The sequence below is a fragment of the Pollicipes pollicipes genome, unplaced genomic scaffold (assembly GCF_011947565.3).
Source record: "Pollicipes pollicipes isolate AB1234 unplaced genomic scaffold, Ppol_2.1 Scaffold_3447;HRSCAF=4054_pilon_pilon_pilon, whole genome shotgun sequence".
Lineage (NCBI taxonomy): Eukaryota > Metazoa > Arthropoda > Thecostraca > Pollicipedomorpha > Pollicipedidae > Pollicipes > Pollicipes pollicipes.
The window spans coordinates 13,333,453-13,353,944 of record NW_023596297.1 but is presented as its reverse complement, the minus strand read 5'-3'; the positions used below and the strand labels follow the sequence as shown (position 1 = coordinate 13,353,944).

The 20,492-nt window shown below is 54.3% G+C and overlaps 1 protein-coding gene across 1 annotated transcript in view; it reads right to left on the bottom strand.

Moving 5' to 3' along the window:
* Positions 1-19,059, bottom strand: part of LOC119092150 (bestrophin-3-like) — a gene marked incomplete at its 5' end in the record, with an annotated part of 30,771 nt that extends 11,712 nt beyond the window's left edge. The window contains 6 exon segments of the mRNA XM_037215125.1: positions 4,707-4,945; positions 6,175-6,304; positions 16,211-16,357; positions 16,359-16,383; positions 16,899-17,009; positions 18,967-19,059. Of these exon segments, the coding sequence (XP_037071020.1) occupies positions 4,707-4,945; positions 6,175-6,304; positions 16,211-16,357; positions 16,359-16,383; positions 16,899-17,009; positions 18,967-19,037 (723 nt within the window).
* Between the last annotated feature and the right edge of the window lie 1,433 nt (positions 19,060-20,492).

Sequence of the window (20,492 nt, the reverse complement as noted above, 5' to 3'; positions counted from 1 at the left end):
ATGGTCCAAATATACAGGATTCGGACACGTAGCATTAATCCAAAGACGTTTCCTGTTGGTCAGCGTGCACGATTCTCCGGGGATCCCGCTCCCGACAAGGTCCCCGGCGACAGCCTAGTGGGGCTGGCCATGGCAGCGAGCCGTTGCAATGCGATACGAGAACACTAATCCGCAATGCGACGGGATCGGGTCTGAACCGGTTTCAGGCGGTTCGGCGCTGACGTGAGCAATCTCCGGCCTACCCCTGCATTATTGGCCTGCCAGGAACATGGCAAACAAGGGATTAACATCATACTTGCAGAACACGTTTGACTGTGGCGACGATAACACCCGGCGATCTTCTGCAACATTCTGAAAGCAAACGCTTGATGTGGCTCTCGTGGCTCTCTTCTGCTGTGTGCTGAAAATACATCAGGAATGGCATGCACCCGTTAACGACTCGGTCATGGCATAGGGCGCACACGGTGCAATATTTTATGACGGACGGCAAGGAGCCCCCAAATGTATTCCCCCATCACGTGCACTAATTAACTCGTCCGTGACACGTCCACGCCGTCGAAAGGAATCCCCATTAGCCGTCCTATGCCGGTGTTAAACCGGATATATCAACAGAACCAATGACCAACAGCAAAGCTATTCCAATGTACACCAAACACGTCGGCCGCCACCTATAGCGTATCCTCCTCACGAAAATGAACGATCTACATTCAAGCGCACATTTCAAAAAATGCTGTGATGCCTCTGGAACCTGCGAACCGAAACGATTTTATCGACGCATGGAAGCCCCTTGCGACAGACTATATCGCGTCGCCGGTTGTGGAATATTGGTGATGTCAGATCTGATGCGTCGTGCGTCGTATCTCGCCAAAATAGAACCACACTACCGATTCACTTCATGCGTCAGACGTGTTCATGCTAAATCTGCCGCTCCTCAGGCCCTTTCACGAAACGTGCATTTGTCTATGCATCTATGCTTCCAACAAATAAGTGAAACGCGGACCAAGACTCCTAGCAGTGCAGGGTGCTAATGCATCTAGCCCATTTTGGCGGTTTCGAAACAGTGTTTGCTTATTTGTTTACGCACGTAGCTAACGCCGATTCTCATTGGATACTAACCAGACATGCATGCAAGATAAGCGAAGAGGGCGTGGAGCGCTTGCCCCACCACACAACGACGAGAAGAGCTTCAATGTCTCGGCGTGCAAAGCCTCCGTAGCTTTGCTTGTTCAGTCTGAGCGCTCGCCTTCTGCCCTGGACTGGGAGACTGAGTGTCGCGGCTGGCGGCCCGCGGTCCGGACCCCCGCGCCAACTGGTACCTGTGATTCAGACCGCTCGTATGGCAACCTCAGGAGGCCGCCGCACCCTGCCAGCTCCGTCCCTGACGGCGTTCAGCTGTACCCAGCATTTGCTGCAACCGGACCGACGCATCAGCAGCGTTCATCACTGTCCGAGCGGAGGCCATCAGGGGCCAGCCGGCGGGTGCGGGCTCGGCGGACGAGAACCACGCCGGGAGACGACAGCCCGCCGACGTGGTCTCTCGTCTCCGTCGTCCGTCTCCGTCTCCGTCTCCGTCTCCGTCTCCGTCTCCGTCTTCCGTCTCCGTCCTCCGTCTCCGTCTCCGTCTCCGTCTCCGTCTCCGTCCTCCGTCTCCGCTCCGCTCTCTCTCTCTCTCCTCTCCGTTCCTCTCTCTCTCTCTCTCGCTCTCCTCTCTCTCTCTCTCTCTCTCTCTCTCTCTCTCTCTCGACTGCTGAGTACGAGCTTAACACGCACAGATGGGGGGGGGGAAAGAAGAAAAGGGGAGGGCGGTTGAATAAATAACCTTCACTCGGGTGGAGTGGGGGTGGGGGTGGGTCAATAGACGCCCCTGAGACCTCAGAAAATGAGAGCTAGATGGTCATATGCACAGGGTATGTTGGACCGCGCGTGAATTCACTTGTCTCAAAATTTCAGGTTTCTGGGTCATGACCTTCGGGTCAAATAAGGTCTAAAAGTCAAATTTCAGATTAGTAACCAAGGTGCCCGCCCCCCCCCCCCCCCCCCACCCATACCTTCTCATGCAACCGCTGCGAACCTAGATGCCTATTCTGAGCAAAAGGTGACTAGTGCCCATTTAAGGTCAGTGACGTTGTGTGACCTTCCGAAGGTCATGGTGACCCAAAACATACAAGACTGCTCTGATTTTTGCATTGGAATAAGCGTCAAAGTTTACGCTAGGCAGTATGTTTTTAACACAAAATGTTGACCTGAACTATTTTCGGTCAGCGACCAATTTCCTCCAGAAAATTGTGTTCGCTCAGTCCATGACCTGACTTTGACCTGCCGTAGGTCAATGGCTTTACATGGTATATCTACATTTTTTTATACCAAACCACCTGCTATTCAACTGTCCACAGCTATGCAAAATTTTCGCACGGCTACGCCGCGCCGTTCGAAAAACATTCTGCAACCATTTTTCCGGGGATTCACATTTATTCTCCACCCGAGCGCATGTTATGAGTCCAGGTGCATTTGTATCCTTAACCGATGGTGTACGGCGACGTGGCTGGACTTAGAACCTGATTTGCCGACAGATTTTGGAGAAATTCCGACCTTGCAACATAAGCACAGATTCACCAACACTCAAAGCAGGGCGCGTTCATAAACGAGGCAAATGAGTGCGTCTTGTGATCAATATTTGTTCATTGACTTTGACCACGGGTACTGCTTCCAATTACCCTGTGCCATAGCGACTTGAGCCAACCCGCTCCGAACTATTGTCCGCTTTCCGTGCACTCAGGTGTGGAACAAAGGGGAGCGAGCACCGAGGAGCGGCAAGGGACGCAACCAGCATCGGACCTGCAGAGCCCGCCAGCTGCCATCAAAATCGTTCTAAAAATATTGTGTTGGCAAGGATGGGAGCCATCTCACACCCATGGCGTTCTTCAAGCACCTTTAATTCGAAAGAGGGTGCCAATTCAGCGTTATTAAACAAACAGCACACGAAAGCTCGCACATCAGCCGTGCCGAGTACCAGGCGCCAGGCACCAGGCGCCAGGCGCCAAGCGCCAAGCGCAGCCAGACTCGGAGTCTCCATGCTATGTCAACGGGGCTCCTGGCGCGGAAGTGCCGCCCGCGTGCCCGGCCGGCCATTCCCACCCTCGGCCGGGCGCCAGCCGCAGGTGATACAGGATAGTGCTGTGCGCGTGCCATGCGCGAGGCGAGCGGAGGCGCCAGCCATCGCCGCGACTACAGGTGGGGTGCGGTGGGGCCCGACGTCCCTCCGGCGCCCGCCAGCTGCGCCAAATGTACAGCTGACCCTACTCCTTGCAGCGTGCAACCATGCTTTCCGGGCCAAGGCCACGCAGCTACGCAAGATTTGAGGGCCGCTCCGAGCATACCTGACCGAAATCTGCCCGCCTGCGTGGCAGACGAACGCCAAGTGTCATAACCCATCCAACCCAGTGCAGCCTGGGCTGGCACATGGGCTGTTCCAAGTCGTGTCCGTTCTATGCCACGATATTTTGCATCCTCTCGGCGCTTGATTAAGTTGTCTCGGTCACGCCATTTCGCAAGCCCATCACCCACCGAAATGGTAATGCCTTATAACCTTTGTTAAGATGACGGGCAACTTAATCTTGTTCGCGTTCCTGAGCCCGTCCCAGGATGTGACGAATGGCTATCCCTTTCGTACACAGCCCCCCCCCCCCCCCCCCCCCCCCTACTACCACCACCGCCAGAGATCAGCACCCTGACGGGACCCCGGCAGCCTGATTGGCGAACAAGCGGCAGCCAAAGCCGGCCGGGTGCGCGCCTCTGCCCAGATATCGTTCATTCTGAGGCGCGAGATCCACCGCCTGGTGCAGCCGACGTTCTCGCAAATCAAATGCGGCTACATGGAGCAGAAAGTGTCCCGCGAACGCGCATCATGATGCAGTTTCAGCCGGGCATGGGACGAAACGGATAGTGGTTGGGGGCGCGCACGGCTCCCACGTGGCCGCTCCCACGCGCACGCTCCCACGTGGCCATCATCCGACTTACGGCTGAATATTTCCCCGACGAAAGAAAGGCGAAATCGACAGGACTCTCTAAGCGCCTACATGTATCCACTGTCGTCGCCAGAGGTACAGAAAGCACAGCGCGACGAGGCGAGCTGACCGATCTATTTCAAAAGCAAACATATCGGGCGGAATTCTGCTGGTTGCTGCAGTCAAGTAGAATCCGTCAGCACCATGGCAATGAGTCCGCGAAGGCCGGTGGTGCCATAGTGGTTAGGGCGCTCGATTCTGGACCTGTCGGTCTTGGGTTCGTGCCCCTGCCACGCCACCATAGTATCCCACATGATACCTAATACAGGCATTCATCTCGAAATGACCGTGGCAGTCAGTGAGACGTCAATCCCCAAGCATTATCACAATCTATCATCGACCAGCCTCCGCGCTGAACAGGGCCCGTTTAACGCTCTAAAGCTCGTAACGCCATCAACCAGACGAACCGGCAACGGCCTCATTCCGTAGCAGCTCACGGTGGAGACCTGATGTTAAAAGCGGCAGAAACTGGTTTCTGCTGGAGAAGCGTCGGAAACCTACCGTGCATTCTACTCGTCACCGCACTCCATGCTTCCCATGAGTTTTGCTTGCCGCGTACCAGTGCACGGTCACGACTGCATCACTGCACAGTCACGGCCGCGTTCCGAAAGCCGGCCTGAGCGGCCGCCACGGGTCGCTCACCTGCGTGTACACGAGGGGCACGGAGATCCAGTCATAATTGAGCACGTTGCCGAGCCCGGAGCGGAAGGCGTTGATGCTGTCGACCAGCGTCTTGACGGCGAAGTCGTCGCGGATGCGGCCCTCCTTGCGGGCCTTGGTCACGATGCTGCCGGCCCACACCAGCGGCATCCAGTATTTGAGGTGCGGCGTCTTCTTGTTCATGATCTCGAATATCTTCCTCTCCGTTTCCGTCATGATACCTGTCGGAGGGCACAGACGGCTGTAATTTGGAGCCTATGCATCTGGAGCTGGCTGGAATGCGTTCACCACAGATGATATTTACACGTAACGACCGTATGCCTGCATCGCCGCCATCTGGCCCCGCACCGTGGTCTCATCCCACCGCGAGTGGACGGCACGCACGCACGCACGACCCCCCCCCCCCCCCCCCCAGAAATCGCATTACGTGTTTTCAGTTACCAACCTTCCAGGATGAAACAAAAAATGCGCGATCGGCTTGGAAAGACGACAGGATGGTGATGATGAGTATTCGCGAGCTTTCAATCGGGGCCAGTTTAACAACGGTTGCCGACGGCGCTAATCTGAGGTTTAAGGGAGCGACCGGGCCTGTCAACAGACCATTTCCAGTGCATTTTCTCCGCACCATTGTAACACGGCGACAAGAGTGCATCTTCGGTTCGGAAAGTTCACGTGACGCTAAATATCAATTCCATACCAACTTTAAGTGAACATAAGTTTCGCAGCATCTACCATCGGTGTGGAAGTGACGTCTGAGCGTGCGAAGCAGGTGCCAATCGACGTGCCCACAGCGGACTTGTCGGGCACGGTGTCAGTGATATCGTTATCAAAAACCTTGCCCACAGAAAATGGACATAATGTGGCAGCTTCTGTTACCACCTGATCAAATCCACTTTCATTTGAGATGGGTTCATTCAGTTATGAACCGATCTAAAATGAAATTATCATTATTGCCATTAGTCTCACTTGATCCATACCGTCAACGACTTATCGGCACTTGCAACAGAAAAACAGCGCAGGGTGTTTGCCGCCAACAGAAATTGGTCGACGCGAGGCAGGCAAGCTCAAACATCCCAGGTTATAACAAATTCGTCATCGCTTGTTACGCGGGGTCAGCAGCGGCAGCCAACTGAAACGCCAAGCTTCACACCACTCCGCAGCGAAGTATGACAGCAATTAGATAGCAGTCCGAAAGGACAGGGAAACTTGTTTTTAAATATCAGTAAAACGCAAGCAGCAAAAGCTTTCGGCCCGTAGACCGTCATCTCACACAACTCGGTGGTAGGCGCCGGGTGTCCACATACAACGCCCCCAAACACCACAACCAAATCCAGGGATCTCAGCACGTAATGAGACTCTGCCGCTGCCGCCCTGACTTCACGGCCCCGCGGTGCTGCGTATCGGCCGCCAGCTCCACAGCCGAGACCCGAGCCGGGTCGGCGGCACTCACCTGCCTCCACCAGGTGATCCAGCGTGGGGAAGCGCTTCTTGACGCGCGTGCACACCTGGGACATGGTGTAGACGAATGCCAGGTTGACGTAACGCATGATGGTGCGTCGGACGAGACGGCCCCGATCGTCCTGCCGGCACCGGACCAATGCTGGTCACCAGGCTGACAAAGGTCATTAAGTCACCCAGGGTCACAGATAAGGATAGGTCATAAGGTCATCAGGCTTGTACGGGTCACCAGGTCAGCAAAGGCCGCGAGTTCCCCCGATCAGCCACGCTAAGCGTATGCCACAATTTCAGCGCGGGTCACAAGAGCGGCGAGTAACCCGGTCCGCACAGGTCACACTGCCACCAAGGGTCAGCGAGTCACCAGACCTGCTCATGTCACTACGCTGGCGACGGCCAACAGGTCAGCATACGCCAAAAGGTCAGTAAAGGTCATCAGGTCAGCAGAGGCGCCCCACACGGACGGGACGTTCCGCGAACCGGACCGATGGCTCGTCACAGTGGCCTCATCCCGTGCGTTCCTCAACACCAACTCAGCACGGCCGTCGGTGTGGAATTTGCATTCAACACTCCGAGGCAACAGTTTTCAAAAGTTTTCTATTGACCCCGGATGCAGCCGCCACCAGGGAGAGCGGCAGGTGACGCCATGCGGCCGCAGCAGTTGTGTGCGTTTGAAGCCCCGATGGTGACGGTACTAACGGCAACCACAAAAATGTTTTGGAAGGCACAGTCCCTTTATGGGATAACCATAGTAGCTGCCCACGTCAGCCCCAGCACGAACGCGGTTTCCTATCCAGGCGGGTAAATATTTGACGTTTGGGTGAGGAGACAAGATATGTTTTACATCACCTGGCATTACCTTACCTACCTGTAAGCGGTAAGCTGAAATAGGGAAATAACCCACTCAAAGGATTCCAGGGGGCCGAAGCGATCAAAGGGAAAGAAGCGCCAGAAACGGGTCAGCCACCACCGAGAAGACAAAAGGTTGGCTTAACTCTGTGCCAGCTGCCCAACACCATTGATTACTGGCTTTCGTGAAAACTTCCCAAGTATCCAGCATGTTTTGCATCCGTCCTAAGGTGTCAAACCCTGACCGGTCACCAGACAGAGGTCAGCAGTGATGACCTACAGTGAACGGGCATGACTGGTGACCGGGCCGGGGCAGCACCAGTCCTGCTCTGTCCCGGACTTGGACCCGCCGTCTCCGCTAAAGGCGACGTCAGGTTCTGCTGCGTACCTGATACAATCGGCATCACGCCCGTGAGGGCTAGAGGCGCTCTGCCATGGGGGCAAGTGGGGGGGGGGGGGGGGGGGGGGTATGTGGAGGAGTTAGGAGTGTGAAGGTTATGTGGAGGAGAGAGAAGTTCGACAAGCGAGGTGGTTGTCTACATTGACTAATACTGATAACTTCGACATGGAAGATTACACAGGTCCTCTGAGAGATTCATCCAAGACAAATTGGAGGTATTTCGAGCTGTACGCATATTGGTTGACCGCAGGCGGCCATACACGGCGCTGTACTCGATACATGTCCGAAGACTGCACGCAAATGTCAAGTAGCACCAGAGGGCGGGACGGACCGCGCCGAGCATTGCGGGGCGTTAACCTTGCGCCGCAAAAATCGGCCACTGAGCCGGACTTCCCCGCTCGGATGGTGGGGTCCTCTCTTAAGTTCCGAGGGGGCCGAAGGGTCCTCCGGAACCTACGATGAAAGGTCCAATTTGAGGGCCCAAAGGGTCCGAAAGGCCGGCCGGAGGTCGTATTCAGTGGTTCAGGCTGCGGGGCCGGGCCACTGTCCATGTCACGGTCAATGTCGCGACCCTGCGCGGCCCATGGAGACCGCAACGCCTGGCGTCATGGTTTTTGTTTCAAAGGTTTGCGAGCGCTCATGTTCAGAACTACTTTGCATAATACGCATCTCGAATCGACTTTGACTGAATGCTGGACATCTGCAGACAAACGTGGCTTGGCTATGCTAATACAGATTACATTTCGATATACAAACCATATTCGCCTTACCTTATATCTCTGTAGAAACCAGACACAAATTCTGACGAAGGTTCTGAGTTTTGTCGGTTCAGAGAGCGCACTGCAGCCTTGTAAAATGGAGAGCGCCGGTATTTCGTTCATGAAATCGCTCAACGCATGATTTCTTCAGTTTATTTACCACACAATTCAGACAGAATCTACCTCGCAGCAGGTTCTGGCTTCTATTCCGGTTATAGAAGCGGAGACATGAAAAGCAAATCGAACAAAATCATGCCCTCATTAACAAATGAGACATATCCGATGATTTTTTTGTGGGGGTGGAGGGGGGGGGGGGGAGGACGACTATTCGCTATCAGGGGTCATTTGTCATTCCTCTGCTTCACCCTTTGCCAAGGTTCTGGCTGCGCGCCTGATCCAAGGCGTTTATATGTCCAAGATGGTTCTCGATGCATTTTTTGCTGTGACTGCTCATTGTCGCCGAGAAGGGAAAAGGTTTCTGGACTGGGCTCTGGCTGTCCTTGTGTTCGACACGAGCATGCGCCACGAATGCATACACAGCTCGGTAGCCCCGGTAGAAGCCCCCTTCCCAGGGCAGCCGCACTCGATGCGGTCAAAAATCGTCAGCCCTCGCCTGCGTCGTCAGTTGATATCGTGAGTTATGATACATTAGGGGTTATGATATACTAGGTGTTGTGATGCGTTAGGTGTAAATCTATACTAGTTGTGATACAATAGGGGGTTGCAAACATCAGGGAGACTGCGATACGGTCGGCGTTATGTAAAAATTATAAGTTATGATACGAAGTGCTCTGATTCAGTACGTGTCATATGTAAGGAATTGCGAGACATTAGGGGTAATGAAACATTAGGTGCTTTGATACCCTAGGCGCTGTGATACATCAGGCGGTGTGACACATTAAGCGTCGTGATGCATCAGTGCTTGCAAACATTAGGGGTTGCGATAATCTTCCAAAACGGACATGGCGGTGGACAACGCATCCCATTCCAAGCATTCCCAGCATGCAATCCAGTCGGTCGAAAGCCAGGCGCAAGTCTGAAGCCTGGTGATTCATTTATCCCCGTCGCCCGTCCGCAGCCAAGGAAAAAACAACCGCGGGCATTGTGTTTGCTGCGGTGCGAGTCATAAATTGCGCCCGAGCGACACCTAATAGCGGAAAACGAAGGCCAGCACAAAGTTCGTGCAAGGCCAGCAGGCACTTCACCGCCATCAACAAACAGTTAACCGCGACGAACGCACAAACAGATGGTCGAAACCGCCACTTCCCTCCATTCCGGTGATAGCCCCGAGGAACAAAGCCGTGAGAGCACCGGATAAACGCGGCCCGGCCGAGCGAGGTGGGCGCAGGGCACATCACAGGTGTCCGCTTCTCGCGCGGAAGGCTGCCAAGCCCTGGAGTCACGCTCGGCGGGCGGGGCGGAGCAACAAGGCAGGCCGACACAGACCGCCCGCCAGCGGCAGCTGACCGCGGCAGCAGTCAACGACCCGACCACGCACGACGGGCGAAGCCGGCGGCGTTCGGCACCCGCGACGTCGACATCACGCCACACGGCTGACGAGGCGGGCCGCCACCAAAGTAGCTATCTGTCTGTAGCAACAGCGCCCAATTCCCCCATTGGCGCTGGATGCCGCGGGCGACATTGCCAGATGGCGTCACCGGCGATCGTGACCCACTGGCACAGGGTGCCAGTCGCGGCACGCGTCGCGATGGGCGTGTAGCGGGCCTCGAAGTGAAGCTCTCTGAACACGTCGTGGCCAATGAACACCACTGTGACGTTCAGCACAGATGGACATTTAACAATTGCGACGCACGACTCTGTTGCTAGATAAACATCTCACCACGACTTGTGCAGCCGCGCGACATGAGCGCAGAGGCGCGTGTCATCGATTATCATATACCCGTCTCTCCCGGATGTTGCTACGTCGAAGGGGAGCCTCCCTTCCCGGAAGGGGAGCCTCCCTTCCCTCCTCTCCCGGATGTTGCTACGTCGACAAGAAGGGGAGCCGCCCTTACCGGGACGGACGAACTGCTGTGCTTTTGGAGACGGCTTTCCCCCAGGTACATCAACCATATGTCGTGGAACTATTTCCGCCGCATGTTGGAGGTCATATCACGGGTCAGGCGGCGGTTACTGACGCCAATAACCGGCCACGACCCGCGGCGTTGAAAACAGTGTTAACTTCGCCGGGGCAAGTTGATTTGCTTGGGCAAGGCTCGAACGCCCAGATGCTGGAAGGGTTACGCCCCCATCCACCGGACGCGTTTGGAAGTTCATCCTGTATTAATTGCCCACTAAAATTGATCTCGTGTCGCACGCATTGCGTGCGACCAGGAAAGGCGGCCTGGTGGTGGCTGTAAGAGGTCGCTGCCCTGCCGCCGAGCATGACACAGGCGCCTCGGTCCTCGGAAGTCGCCTTTTACTCTCCGGCTTCCCAGAGAAGCCGCAGACAGCAGGCCGAGGCGAGGCGGCCGGCCGGCTGGCCGTGCAGGCTCTGGCAGAGCCGCGGCAGAGGCCGAGGCGAGGCGGTCGGCCGGCTGGCCGGGCAGGGCTCTGGCAGAGCCGCGGCAGAGGCCGAGGCGAGGCGAGGCGGTCGGCCGGCTGGCTGGGTAGGGCTCTGGCAGAGCCGCGGCAGAGGCCGGGTCACCGTGACGCACGTCAGCGCCGCACGATTCAGACACACATTCCTGACATTTGCAGAAGTCCATCAAAGCAGTCGCCGTTTTCAAACCACTTTTTCGCCATATACAGCCCGTCGCGGTTGGGCGCCATTTCTTGCAGCTTCCCTCCAATAGTGTTCAATTTTGCTGTGGAGAATCCTTCGTCCAAACGCTGCCTGAAAGCTGAACAGATTTCCCGCCAGAATTTCTTAACGGCTCGGCACCGGCCGTGGCAACAGCGACATAGCAGCCAAGACGGCCCACCAGGGTCCTCTCCGTAGTCGCTAGCGGTAATTTAGCTTCCGGACCCGCAGGCCTTCCTTTATTGCCATTTCGGGGGCTGTTTTACGGTGCATGTAGCTGCTGTGGTCATTAGGGTCGCCAGACTTGACGGCGCACACAGCCAATAGTACGCGGCCTGATCTGCCTGATCCGCATTCAAACGCCTGCCGGTAAATGATCGCTTCGGGCAGACCCACAACGCATATGGCCATGCAGACTGACGGCGAGCGAGCGCTCGGACCAAATGCCGCGCGGCCATCAAGCATCTTCCCGTCTTCCAGCAGCCCGGCAGTCATGCAGGGCAGCTGCACGACCGTCAAGGGCAGACCGCACCATCGCCTCGCCAGCGTCAGGCAGGGACCGCCGCTGGCCGCGGCGTTGAGCCGGGGCCGTCGCTGGGCCCCGGCCGTCCGCCGCAATGGCTGTATCGAATCCCGGACCAGCAATTACCTCGGGTTACGAGAGGGTTTGAGGCGGGTTATGGCGCAGCCTGAAGCGCGGCGCAGCTGGAGCACGAGCAGGAGTATGCGGGAGCAGCGCGGCCGCTCGTCCCCGGGGCCGGCCACGACATGCGTCGCCGCCGACGGGCCCGCGGCCGCGGCGACGTGCGGCGGCCCGCAGCGCGGGCAGCGCCGGACGCGAGTCGAGCGCGGCCCGCGACTTATCACGGCGCGCCTGCCAACGTCAACGGTGAGGTCGCACACCAGCCAGCGGCAGGTCATGGGCGAGCGACGCCGGGCCGCGTCCCAGCGCGCGCCGACCGCCAAGCCCGGGCCGGCGCCCGCCCCCGCCGCCGACGCGCCGACCAACAGAGCGTCGGGTGCGGAGACGGCGCGCCGACCGCCAAGCCCGGGCCGGCGCCCGCCCCGCCGCCGATGCGCCGACCAATAAAGCATCGGGTGCGGAGACGACGCGGCGCCGCTCGGCCCGCTGCCGGCCGTACCGGCCCGGCCCGCGCCGGCCCGCGGTGTCCCGCCTGAAAACCGGCCAGGTTACCGCCTCACGGCGGCCGGTGCCATGCCGGCGCGCCATCCGGCGGACCCGAGGCGCCTCGCGACTGGTGGAGATGGCGATGCTGCAACGCCAAGGTCAGCATGCGCCAGGCAGGGGCCGCCAGTGGGGAGCGTTGCAGGCCCTCTGGCAAGGCGGCAGCCGGCGCGGACGACGGCACAGCCCATAATTAGACCTCCGATGAGCGCCCGCACCGGCCAGGAGCGATTGTGTGCTATTGGCCGGTTCAGACCAGTTTGAGCCGGCAGAAACTGGGAATGTCTACGACTTTGGGATGTGAACCTACGGCGATGTGGTCAGCTGAATGCACATGCGTTTGACTTTCGCCGGTGTAGACCATCAATGCCTGATTTAATCCGCAGACCTAGGAGCTACGTCTCGAAATCACGAGAGCCGTACAATCCATGCATTTGTCGCTGCTTAAAGGAACTGCGCCCATGTTATTGGCATTATTTTTATTACATTAGCAAATTAACCCATGCATAACTACCGCTTATGTCGTATCTTCTTTTCCACCAACGTATGTGCATTATGCCGCAATATTCCTACAAAGCCTTGATATTTGCGCAACATGACAACCACCGGGTTCTCCGGTGGCGCATTCGGCCACAGTGTTACGACGCAGCGAGCCGACACACCATGTACAGAAATCACGACGAGCGCGGGCCATTCCTCAGAGGACGCCGGCTCGATGCACGTCCGGCAGTGCCTATTACGGGAGAGCCCACCTACCACTCCCTCCGAAGCGTCTGCGCGCGCAAACGTGGGCCGGCTGCCGCCGGCGCCGCCGCCGCCGCGTCTGCGCGTCGGTGGGGCGAGGGCGGGTGCGGCGGCGGGGCTGCCGGTGATCGGCGTCCGGTCGACCGAGCCGACCGGTCGCCGGCGGGTCGGCTCGCCAAGTGCGAGCCGGGCCGGCGCGAGTGCCCGGCCCGGCGCAGGGACCTCGACAGGGCTGACGTGCGGCTGGTGACGACCTGACGCCGCTCTCGGCCGAAATCGGCTCGTAGAGGTTGCCAGAGGTGACACAGAGGCACACTGAGAGAGGCCGACCGGCGACAAACCCCGTGGGGAGCAGAGCTATCCACACTATCCCGACGGAATCCCACGCGGAGCCACTCCATCCAGCACGTCAGATGCGGGGTCACTCCTTCAAGGAGAACGACTGCAGAACGTCAGATACTAGGTCACATCTCCAACAAGACAAACGACTTGGCACCCTTGCGCTGTCGTCGTCGCGTGCACAGCATCGCACGTCCGACGGCAAGCAGCTTATCAAAGGTAAAGGGCTCGGTCTCTATGGCGGGATGCGACGCGGCACGCCTCTGAAGCTCGCAAGCTGCCAAGGTACACACGCACGAGGGCCCCGGACGATCCATGTCGAGAGGGAACCCGGCATTACACAGACCGTCCGACTCCCGCCTGAGCGCCGGGGACGTTAATGGTCCGTCGCTGGCACTGTGTACACAAGACGTGCACCACTGCTGATACAGGGAAGCGGTGCGGGCGGGGAAGCTGCGCCGCGGACCGCCCATCATAGCTCAGCGCGAGGCGGAGCCCGCCGTGCTCCAGCGCTGTGCTGTGCTCTGCCGGGTCCCGACGGCCACCCCAGCTCAGAGGGCCACGGACAGGGCCGTGCTCCATGTCGCAGAAACCTCGCCTTCATGACGCGGAAGGTCTCGGGATGATATTACAAGAGAAGAAAACCACCCCCAAACCACTGCATGTGCCGCGCTTTAAGCCAGCTGCGGGCTATGTTGCGTATCATGTGGCAGCTATCATTGGTCATTCCTGCCGACCGGTCAGGTTGGTTCTCCACCGCATTCTATGCCATGAGCGACTGCAGAGGAAAGTATCAAAGTTTTCGTCGTCTCATACTTCTTTTAGTATATATAGTGCATGCTCCGCTGTAGCCTATGCCTTCCCGCCCAGGGCCTAACCTATGCGCTTTCTTCTTTTTTAGTCGTAAGCTCTTTCGATTTTTGCATATGCTGACCGTTGTTACCGTTCTAGTACAGGCGATATTTCAAGTTGTTAAAATCACGTTAAACCCAATCAAGATTCAGATCCTATTCTGCTTCATCCAGAACGGAGGCCAAAATAACGCACGCCAATCCGCCTGCATCATCAGATAGTCTCAAGCACTGAAAAGAAAGCCTGACTCTAATCATAAGTCGGATTTGAATCATTCTGAGTGAGAATCGATTCAATCCAGTGGAGTTGAATCAAACGCAAGCCTGGTTCCATCTGGTTTCATGACTGAAAGCGTCTAAAACATTGAGCGTGCCAAGGAAATTTAACCGATGTTTTACGGAACGAGACAAAAGTATTAATTGAGAGATACATATTTCCAGCGTAAACAGAATGCGGAACAACGGAAATATTGCGACGTCCACAACGGTTCTTTTTCAATTGACCTCACCCGTAGGGTCACAGCTAGAAACCCAGCCGGAAATGTGTATTTGACAAAAACGCAGCCCAAAAGCCCGCATTTAAGAATACCACTAAAGACATAATGTCACCTAAGCCAATATTTAATTACCGTAAAGTGCAGCGCACAAATGTCTTTAATGTGCCGTTTCGTCTTAAAACTCTGCAGTTGACTAAGAATTTCGCGCCGCATGGTGGCATACGGATGGTAGCGTCCAGATGTTGGCGTCCGGGTGGTGGCGATGGTGACGTTCAGCAGGAAGGGCTGTCCAGCGTGAAGTCTGAGCCCAGAAATTCAAGTTATCAAAAAGGTTCGAAGTACATACATTTCAAAATTCAAATTGAAGTCCGCATAATTCTGCAACAGCGGACTGCCTTACGAGCCAATGTTCCCCTAATTATGCCCGCGCAATGAGAGGACACATGATCGAATAAAAATATGATGTAGATCGGAAGGTGTCGATATCCGGATCATGGTGTCAAGGATTCTTAGGTGTTACCCTACAAGGCATGTGTATTAGGGACAAAACCACTCCAATTTGGCTTTCACCTCCCCCCCCCCCCCCTTGTGACATTATCACCCCAACCAGTGCCCGTGCACATCAGTGCACATTTCAGAACCACTGACCCAAGCGGCATCCGGACGAACCCTTGACCAAACACGCAAACCACACCTTTTTCCAACCTAGCACATTCATCTTTATAATTCAATCTCAATAATTTACACGGTACATTGTTCCATATCCCCGCAAACGTCATGCGTCGCGACGGCAGCACAAGTGTCGCGTGAACACACCTTGCAGGCTGACGAGGGGAAACGATGCGGCATGTGCTGCTAGAGTGGGACTAGACTTAGACACACTTCCACATGGTTCACAAGGGTACTTCTCGTTAGGAGTACCGACAACGCAAGATGGCTCAAAAGGCTCCATGATTTCAATCATTATCACGTAAAGAATATGTGATAAACAGTGCCTGTCACATGCACCTCGAATGCGTCAGCTATATTCCCTGACACTCCAGTTCAACGGGTAATTTTTCCGATCTCTGGGCCGAGCTAGGACTATTCAAGTATGCTACGAGCCAGAGCCATTTCATGATGCTATCCAGTACGTCAGTGCGTGGCAAGCTTTCATTTGAAGATTGTGTGTAAATTAGCCGTTGCACACAGCGCGCACGCTTTTGGATTTCGATCAGTTTCATTGGATTACTAGAACCAGAATCTTTTAGCCCCCCCCCCCCCTCCCCCCTCCTGTACCAGTGCATGGCTTTTGAATGTTTGTTTTACGAAAGAGAAGTTATGAAGTTAGTAGAAACTATTTTGACACACTTTCCGTTGCCACACTAATCCACAAATGAGACGTTCAAAGGCACCGTATTGAGGGCAGATGAAGAATACCAGGATCATGACCTGGGTCTTTGAAAAAATGGAAACACAACGGAGTAAACGATTTCTTGAGAGCACGCTTGTGCAACGTTTAATTCACGCGCCCACAGCTGTTTAAGGAAAAGAACATTACACCACTAGATGATAAAAATATAACCCAATGTAGCTTTCACGCTCCCGATGACACCGTGCATCTAGAGACGGTGTCAGTTGCGTCTGCAGACGAGGCGCAGACGGTGCGCCGCGGTGTTACTCACGTTGCCGTGTATGTTGGTGCTGACGTAGACGGCCAGTGAGTCCGGCCAGGGCATGGCCATGTACTGCTCCCACCAGCGGTTCACCACGATTGTCACATAGAAGCCGAGCACGAACGACATGGGGATGAAGGTGCTGAAGTTCGCGCTAGTACTTCGCCACCTCTTCAAACAGCCTGCGCACGGCGGCCCGCGGTCACACAAGGCAAAACGGTGAGACGCTCCTCAACTGCCGGGGTAATGGCCCTCAGGCCTATACTGGGGCGGAAGGCAGGGCAACAGACCTGAACCGCACGGAACAGCACGCTAGAGACGAACCAGAGCACCAGAAAGGAGCACCACAGTTGGCTTGGCGAATGAAAGCGCCGCCCACCAGCCCAGAAGGGGCCAGTGTGGCTACCAGTCACATGGTGCGCGGCCAGCACTCGTTGACATGGACATAGGTACGCAATATGCAACATTGGCTGCGACGGAAAACAACCAAACGTGCATTGACTGCTTGCCTGGATAAGCCCTTTCTATTTCAAGTCCTATTACGCCAGTCTGTTGACCGTACTACTTTGCGCCTTGCTACAGCACGTACCATGACATTTTCATTGTCTAGCGCGTTAATGTGGCCAATGGTTTTGGACGTCAGCAACGAGCGATATACCAGCGCGTTCACTGTTCACACCAATGCGCATGAACTTACTGTCTGTGATTCTCATTCATTGCGAATCGGTATGACATATTAAGGGTAAAATATAAAACGATGTAAAGGGTTAGATCTGGCCAGACCAACTTGTAAATGCTTCCCTTCCATCTGAAGGGAAAGACAAAACAAGGTAAGAGATGGGGACGCACCGAACTTCTGACACCACGCCCATTCCCGGAACACTTGTTTTAATGTCAAGGACAATGTTCCACATTTGTACGAGGTTTTGAACTGACACATCCATTTTAAAGAGAGTATATGGTACAGCTCACAGGCCAGCCCGTTTTAAGATTTTAAAACCATCTGGTTTCTGAACATAGCGCCCTGCGAACTTGCTCAGACTATTTCGTGCAGACTGTTCCAATGTCACCCAGGCGTGCATGACGCCATAGTAACGTCACACGAACACAACCTCCTCATTGGACATGCAGCGCTCAAGCCCACGAAAATATTATCATGGAGCTATTCGCGATCAGCGCGCGTCAGCAATATTTTTGGCACCAACGGACCTTAATTGCCCTGGGGTGAGCCGTTTCAGGCAAGTTTCGAACACGAATCCCGTTTTGTGCTTATGGTACAGAAACTTGGGCAGTGGGCATACATAAGACTGGAAATTGAATAACTTAAGAAAAACGCCATGACCGAGGATGTGAATGCAAGTAACGAATACACAACCACGGACAAACGTGCTACAACACCGCCAACAAGGGGCAAAACACGCGCACTGTGATATTTGGTTTCTGCACACAGCGCACCGATTAGCATGACACCCCTCGACAAGTACTACAAGTGAGTCAGCCCGCCCGCTACGCTGCCAGTTTCGTACGGCCAGTTTGACGACCACTCTCACGTCATACAAACGTTCCATGACGCACTTAAACGACGACGTAGTGAGGAGCATACTTACCAAGTAATGAAATTGTGTTATCTAGAGCAGTCTCCTGCACTTTAAATCCTACCAAAAGTTATAAGTCAGCTTATTTCATTATACCTGATGCTTGTCCCAATATCTTCAAATGCGGAACACCTTGTAAAGCGCGGCAGCCTCAGCCATGCAAATTATGCACGTAGAAGATGAAAAGCAGATCTCACCAAGGTCTTGAGTCCAATTTAAGAAAATGCTCCATGCCAAAAGCTATTGAAACAAGCATCTTATAAGATGACATCAAGATCACTTGCCACTTTTGGTATGTTTTTATATGCCGGAAACTGATCTAAATAACACAATTTCATAACGCCATAGTCGCAGCCAGACTGGCCATGTCACAATTGCCACTGTGGTGGACGGGTAGCACCGCGGCTTGCCGAGGCGACTTGTTAACTGATGCGTGTTGCTAAACCCGAATATTGTTACTGCGTGCGTTTTGGCCCTTGCTTGTGCTGTTCTTGTATAGTTTTCCGGGAAATTCTATTTTTCTACTTGCACTCACCTGTTCCATTACGGTACTATTATTAAGTTGGTACATTATTAATTTCCGCCATAACTGGCACCACTACCCAAACTCCTGTGCCATGTAGCACAAAACGTGATTCGTGTTCGAAGCTTGCACCCAACACATTAAACTGGTTGTAGACCAAGTGTTGTGTATTGATGCCGCGAATCGTGCTGCCGCACGCCAAACACGAATGATTCGGCAATCATTATTTTGGTTGGCCTTGAGCACTTCATGACTTTTCAGATGGTGGTAATCGCGTGCCGTTTCTATGACGTTATGCATGTCTGAGTGGCCTTCAAATAGGCCGCGGCGAAAAAGTCTGCTGCGCAAGTTCGCGTGCGTTAAACTCCCAAACAAAAAGTAGTCATAACAGGGCGTGGCTATGAATTTCATTTCATGATCATCCAACTGGCCATCTCAGTTCAAAACCCCAGACAAATGTGGACCCCCCTTCAATAATCACTAGACCACACACTCAGCGACCCAAGCGATGCGCTGGCGTTAGCATGCAATGCCTCTTTAGCGGAAGGTCATTCAATGACGCAATTGAAACACATATCGGCTACACTTCCGACGAGTTCTCAAACAAATCACGCACCCTTTCGCGCTTCCACCGAAGAATAACTCACCGACACAACAGCTTCCAAAAGACGCCGAAGCTTTTTATCGACGCAACCTCGGCGTTGTATGTGATTGTCATGGCCGGTTGTCAGACGCCGTGTCTGGAACGAACACAAATTGTCAGTCACATGAAATTCACATTAATCTTCATGAAGGGTCTGGAAAAAAGAAGCAATTTTTCTAAAATCGGTTTTGGAGCGCTCAGCAGAAAACGTTGGCCTCACCAACACCCAAAAAACATGATTTCTTATTTCTCCCCATATTTCGGCAATTTGACTTTGCTTCCTCGAAGCTTAATTAAAAAACAAACTTTAATGTTCCGTATATTCAAAATTACTTTCCTGCGGAGGAATGACTCCCCACTTCAAGCTAATGAAAGTTGCCTTTTGTGAAACGCTTAGAATGGGGCGTAATTCACAGAACAAAAATGCATCTTAGTAAACCTTACAAAGTGATCACTGCTGACTACCGCTGTTGCTGATCGAGTTATGTAACCACAATGGCCACAATTATGCGACAAATACACTGGCTACTGTTGTGTGAAAACATGCATTAACTCATATCAGGGCCCGGTGTACTTCTAAAAGCTGTCGCATATTGCAGTGAATTGTTCTTTACCACAATCCAGGAGCTATCATTTGAAAACAAAATCTTGTCACACACTTGCATGCTGGCTTCGCATATGAAGGAGCTAGCATGCCACAACCAGTAGGTACGTACAGGACACTATTTCGCACAAAATATGCATGATACTAATCGTGGTGTATTTAAGTACCTCCCATCAAGTACACCAGTAGTTAATTGTTTTGTATTTATTTGGCCTAGCATTTCTTCTTTGCTCATATGTATTCATGGGACTCTGCTGGAGGTGGGAGTTGGGGGGGGGGGGGGGGGGCTCAAGTCAACATTGGGGGAGGGCTCAGGCTCCCCGAAAGTACAGTGATGCCCCACTAGCCGTCCATAATTATAGCATCCCAACTTACCCATGTACCAGGTGAGCGGAAATAAAGCGTCATCACAAGTAACTGGTGAGACACTCGCACTACCACACAAGTACAACCAAAACACGTGTGCGTAAAAAACCACGCGATTAGCAAGCATGCACTTCAGCTGTATGCAAACCGATTCCACCACCTCAGGCGACTGAACTATGAGACAACCCTACACAAAACGAGAAGTTGTTTTCACTGCCGGTGCATTTAACGAGGACGGATATGATGAAGGGCAGCCATCGCCGATCACGGTGCCCCGGCAGCCGCGCCACCGGGACTGTTCCGTTCCAGTCCGGTCGTCCGTGTGCCACCGCCGAACAGACTTGGCAGAAGAGTGGCGCACGTGCCGCGCGGATAAGGCCAATCAGGTGCACTTGTAGATCGATGTCGCCTATTGACCTAACGACCCGATAGGTGGTATCAGAGAACGAATGCAAGTGCCTATGCATGTTGCTGTTTGCCTCAACACTCCCGAGCTCAAAGCCGTATGTAGATGTTCACAGAAATGCTTTAATATTTGCTGAAGACCACCAGTGTTGTGT